This window comes from Protobothrops mucrosquamatus, unplaced genomic scaffold (genome assembly GCF_001527695.2).
Source record: "Protobothrops mucrosquamatus isolate PMUCROS unplaced genomic scaffold, P.Mucros_1.0 scaffold_63, whole genome shotgun sequence".
Lineage (NCBI taxonomy): Eukaryota > Metazoa > Chordata > Lepidosauria > Squamata > Viperidae > Protobothrops > Protobothrops mucrosquamatus.
The window spans coordinates 44,489-50,488 of NW_015386139.1; the positions used below are offsets into that span (position 1 = coordinate 44,489).

Consider the following 6,000-nt stretch of genomic DNA (forward strand, 5'->3'; position numbering starts at 1 on the left):
AAACAACTAAAGTCAAACACAAAAACCAGTTAAAATCATTAAATAATTAACATAAGTATAAAAACAATATTTCAAGAGGGTTAAGATGTTATACATGGTTCAACTAACTCTGCTGCCAGGGGATTCCCCAGGCCTGATGAGAAAACTAAATTTTGTGGTCTTTCCAAAAGGCTGTAAGGTATTGGGGGGGATGTTGCAGAGCATGCCTCTTGATGAAGCTCATTGGTAGAAGGTAGTAATTGGTCCCTGAGATAATCTGGCCCCATGTCACATAGAACTTTAAAGGTCAAATACACTATCTTGAACTATACCCAAAAGCAAACTGGCAACCAGTGCAGCTCATGGAGAGAAGTATAATGTGAATCCTTCTTGGAACACCCGTTACTGCCCACATTGCTCCATTTTGCACCAGCTGAAGCTTCCAGTTACTTTTCAGGAGCAGCCTCATTTAGAGCATGCTACACTAGTCCATTCAGGAGATGAGGAGGGCACGAGTGACTGTGAGTAGAGCTTCACAATCCAGGAACAGGTACAGTAGGCACACAATATGAATTTGTGCACATGACACCTAGGGTCAGTTACTACGTGGGTGCTGCATATTGAACCAACTGGTTTTCCTGGAGTCTTTAAAGGCAGCCCCATGTAGAATACATTGTAGTAATCTAATTGGCTTCTCTCTCCAGGAAGAGCTACTGCTGGTGCATGAGCCAATATTTGGCCGAGGTCCACATCACCATAGCCTCCATTGGCCCCTCCAGTTTAAGCTAGAAATCAAGGAAGGTCTCAAATCATGAACTTGCTCCCATGGGGGCAGTGTCATTTCTTTGAAATATAACACCAGAGCTGACAGAGAATCTCACTGAAAAAGAACACACCTCCGTCTTGCTTGGCTTCAAATTCAGCCTTAATGCATAAATTGGTATGATGCGATATAGCCAGGAAATCACTAGCATTAATTGGATTATCTTCAAGGCTTCAGGCACAGGATTTCTGTGCTGTCACCATAGGAATTTCTAAGATAATGCATTTGCTATTTAACCATTTGAGACCTGAACATGATATGCAAATGAGATCTTTCATTGCAAAAAGGATATTTGATTAATTAATCCTATGATTCTGCATTTGTTATATGCAATATTTTTTTTCAATAGTCTTGAATTGCATTTTATCTTTCCTAGCATCCAAATTTCCAGAGAGCCTTATTCCAGCAGGTAATCGGGCCGTGCAAACCCTGCAGTGATCCTAATCTATCTGTTGCTGAAAAAGGTATTGTCTACTCTATTTTATATATGTTTTATACATTCAATTACTGATTTTCCTTCGTAAGCTTGATATTAATAGTATTTCATTTTATCTGATACAAAATTATCCTATCACCCATCTGTTAAGTTTATATATCATACTTTTTATCCAGATAATATCTCCAGAAAACAATTGTTAAGGAAATAATTTCTGAAGCATCACTTATGCATACAAACAAAAATATATTCAAATTGGATTTTTCAAAATAAATAAATAGCTTTTTCCAACCAGTTGAAAAGAATACTGTAGTTAAGAAATTCAGGAAAACCTGTCAAGTTTCCATTTTCTGATTTATTTATTTATTTTGTGACAAAGGGATACACAATGGTTTAAACCAAAAAAGAAGTAAAACAGAACATCTATACTGACANAAATCATACAATAAATGGCCATCTGCAAGTTATTTGCAGGACAAGTTGAGCAGAGAGCAAATGATTAAATGTGACTGCATTCTTTTTGCAGTTCCCTTGTGATGTGCCACACAAATACGTAGGGAAGAATGTTTGTATTGCCATATCACAACACATGCTTATCTGTCAGATTTTGCTGGAATCTTGGTTTGCTGCAGATGTACCATTTATTTCTCCACTGTAAATAAGCAATTAAAATCAGTTGTCCAACAGCAAACAAGAGATTTTTAAATGAACTATGAAACAGAAATGGCATCTGATGGTATAAGAGGTCATGCTGAGGCTGAGAAAGAAAGAAGAGTATCTCTGAATCCCAAAAAATAGCAAATGAGGGATTTCATCAAGGATTTATCAAGTAAATAGACTTAGTCCACCATGAAAACATTTTTTGGAAAAAAAATTTTTTTGAAGAGATTCTTCTTACCAAAGCCACTAATAAATGAGGGCTGGAGGGATCTAACTTAAATTCTCAAGATTCTGTACTCTAATCTCTAATTTTGCTCTCTTATCATGTTCTTCAGTTAAGAGACTTGATAAATAGGGATTGAGACTATTGAACTATGGAATCTAGCCCCAGAGCACAACATAGAGTTTAAAGAAAAATGCACATTAAAAGAATTGTCTCAAATTACTTTTGAGTTCAAATATATTCCCTTTAGATAAAATAAAATGGCTTGAAAGTGTGGCAAAAAGCAGCTTCGCTCATGATAGGAGCAGAAAACCTGCTAAAATAGAAAGCAACTATATTTTGATTAAAAAAATGGATTTGTGAAAAAATGGTTGTGAAAATGGACGAGATTCTAAGGCTGCAAATTGTCATCTTTTTCAACTATAGTACTCTCCTTCAAGTGACAAAGTGCTGATATATAAGATTTTGGCTAATGTGCTCTATCAGATTCGCCTAAGATTGTGCTGGTTGTTTAGCAGTCGAAGAAGCAATTCTTCAGACATGATCAATGAAAAATCTTGTGGATAGTTATTAAAACAAGTTTTTTAGGAAAGATCTAATTTGGAATGTAATTACAGATCAGTATAAACTGTATTTGGTGAAATACTCTTTGTTTAGTGTCATGATTATTGAGAATGTTTTGAAAAACAGTTTGAAGCTATGAAAAACATCTTTATCTTGGTCATCCCGGCACAGTAACAGGCTCTGTTGTGCATATTGTCGTTTCTTTTCCTAATTTTTCGCTTTTTTTTTTAATCTTGCTTTTCAAAGCAAACAACTTACTACAGTATAATATATATATTACTGGTTTTCAGAGTTGTTCTGTTCTTTCAGTTAAAAAAAATCCATTATTTCCTATCATCTACCCTATCCGATAGAAAAATATATGTAACAGCATGGAGCCAGTCCCAAAATACTCCAGAGACTGAAGAAAATTAAAATGTCAGCCTTCAATCCTGTCAAGTCCCAGTAAAACTTGCATTTCACTATTATCCAAATTCAATCTGTTTCCATCCTTCAGCTGTTTCAGCAGCACCGAGCAGCTGGAGTCTGGACAGCGGAACCAGAGAGGCCCGGCCATTCCTGTCTGCTCATGTTGGGAGCATCCTGGTCCCACCAGTGCCTCCCCGAAGTTTGACCCATGGTAAGGAAATGGTCAGGGGGTCTGCAGCAGAACCCCTTCAGTGATGCCCAGACAAAATCATGTGAAGGCCGACACAGACATCTTTATGACTTCTCTAAAAGGAAAGGGAATTCTTGGAAGAAAATATTTCCCTGCTTCTCTTGGCTGACAATTACCTAAACCTTGAAAACTTCAGAAGGGCTGTGAATGTGCTTTGGGACTGGACTTAGATTTTTGAATGATGTAAGGTAACCTGATGTCTTGCCGTAGGTTTTGATGTATAAATATATATATATATATTGAGCTCAAGTTATTTTTTGAAAACAAATATTACTTTAGAGATTTTTATCCTCCTTCCAAGGACAATCAAGTACCAAAAAGTAATTGAGATTTCAGATGTGGATTGCTAATGAGCCTGTTTTCTTGCCACGGGAGCCTTGATACAATATCAGCTGTTGGTAAAATTCCGCTGCCTTTACCCTTTATTTTCCATTTTATGTTTATTAAAAACATTAGACTGTATGTACATAAAAAGGCTGATTTCTGAAAGTGAGTATTGAACTACTGTCAGGATTAACATTTGCTTTAACCAGTATTGCACAAATTAAGACGTATGAATAGATCAGTGATCCTGCCCTATGTGACTTCCCTTATAAGGTCACTATTTACTACACTTTGATGCCTTCCACCATCATCTTAATGACGCTCCCCCAGCGCTGCCTGCACGAACATTGCGCAAGGTAAATGTTTTGTCATATTTCAGAACCTTCTATCCAGTCAGTTACAGTTCTTTTGGAGAACTGAAGAGTGGCATATAAAATAAATACATTATTGATATCATTTCTCTGTCATATTATATCACCCTAATATTGCTTAGGTTAGAATTTTAGGATATACCTGTTATACCCAGTTTTTGGAGAGATTAAAAGCAAAAATCAGTATCCCTAAGAGAAACATACAAACTGCAAGCTATTATATAAGGGTCTCCTGGGTTATTTGAGAATAAGATGCTAAAAAGTGAAACACATCACCAGGATGTTCAATATATATATATATATATTGCTATTTATTCTTTTATATAAGCTGTTCACCTTGAACAAGTTCATATAAATAGCAGTCTAAATTATGTCCAATTTTTACTTTTGCTTCCAGACTAATGTGAGAGGATGAGTCCAAAGTTTCCTCCTAGCTTAATACTAGGAAAGGAAAAGGATTCTTTGTTGCTGAGCTGTGCTGTCAAAATCAAAGAGGCGATACACAGTATATTCTAAACTTAGCTGAACATCTAAGACACCACTGACAAAACAAGCCTTTTCTTAGCACATATTTTCATTTCCAGTTATTTGAACATATTGATTCAAAAAGAGATACTTAACTAGGTCTTTAGAAAGAAAATAGTCTGCTTATTATCTCTATTTTGTTTTCCAGAATTTGTTTATTTCCCAAAAATTCCATCTTGACTTCACTTTGAACTACCTCTCCACTGAGTTGAATTAAAGTTGAATCTTTAATTCTTAAAGATTATTTTCATCTCTAAATATATATCACAAACAGGTGTAGCATTTTAGAAGCATAGGGGAGGTGAGGTATGTTTCTTTTTAATTGAGATGAAAATCAAGAATATCACTAAAATGAGCTGAAAATAGGAATAATATTCTTTTATCTACAGCAAACATAAAGTATTCACCATGGAAATACATGAAACTCTTTGTATGTTCTAATACATATATATATATGTTTGTCTGTTTTGCTTTGCTTTTCCATTTAAATAGTCTCCTCTTCACCCGATACCTGCATCCCCCACAAGTCCCCAGTCTGGCCTGGATGGAAGCAATTCCACTCTTTCTGGTAGCGCTAGCAGTGGTGTTTCCTCACTAAGTGAAAGTAATTTTGGCCATTCGTCTGAGCCCCCTCCTCGAACAGACACCATGGATTCTGTCCCTAGCCAGACGTGGAACACTGACGAAGACTTAGAGACGCCCTATCTGCCTGTCAGGTACAGTCTCTCAGAACCTGATGTTTTAGAAACTCTCAAAACCCAGCCATGCCGAAGCCACTCCGCTCCATCTGGAGTCATTCCTCAGGACACTATGGACCCTCCAGCTCTACCCCCGAAACCGTATCATTCCCGTCACCCAAACTTGGATAAAGAAGAGGGAATGATTCTGGAAGAGGATGAAAAATATCGAGCGCTGCATCGCAAAATTGCCCAACCAGCTACTTGTGCAAAAGAGGAGCAAGCAAGGGTGGCATGGGAGCATGGCATCAGCGAGCAGTAGGCAGAATTTTCAGAGTATAGTTTGTATGATCATTCCAGGTTTTAGAACCAGAACAGTGTGTGGAAAAGTAGAGGAGAAGTTGATTATTTTTTTCCCTACTGCTCTGAGATTGACTGGAAACAGAGACTGAGCCAGCATGTAAAAAAACCTGCTGCTTTCCTTTTTATTTAATTTTATACTTTCCAAGTTTTTAGTGGTTTGGGATTTGTTCTTTTTCCCACACTGGATGCTACATTCCTTCTACAGTTTCGGACAACAGAAGAATTGAACAACACACAGGGAAGTGGCATGGGATTTTTACAAGCTTTTGGTTTGAAGATGTGCACAAATTGAAGCAGTTGCACTAGGAATGTGTTTATTTGTTGTGTTAAAGGGATTTGGGGATTCCATGAAATGTCAAGCCAGAAGGTGCAGTTTAAAGTTTGAAGTACAGTGAAT

At 36.9% G+C, this 6,000-nt stretch overlaps 1 protein-coding gene across 1 annotated transcript in view; it reads left to right on the forward strand.

Moving 5' to 3' along the window:
- DOCK3 (dedicator of cytokinesis 3) overlaps positions 1-5,562 on the forward strand; it is a 44,612-nt gene extending 39,050 nt beyond the window's left edge. The window contains exons 17-20 of the mRNA XM_029283454.1: positions 1,179-1,266; positions 3,182-3,304; positions 3,941-4,023; positions 5,056-5,562. Of these exons, the coding sequence (XP_029139287.1) occupies positions 1,179-1,266; positions 3,182-3,304; positions 3,941-4,023; positions 5,056-5,562 (801 nt within the window). The remainder of the gene's footprint in view (positions 1-1,178; positions 1,267-3,181; positions 3,305-3,940; positions 4,024-5,055) is intronic.
- Positions 5,563-6,000: the final 438 nt, after the last annotated feature.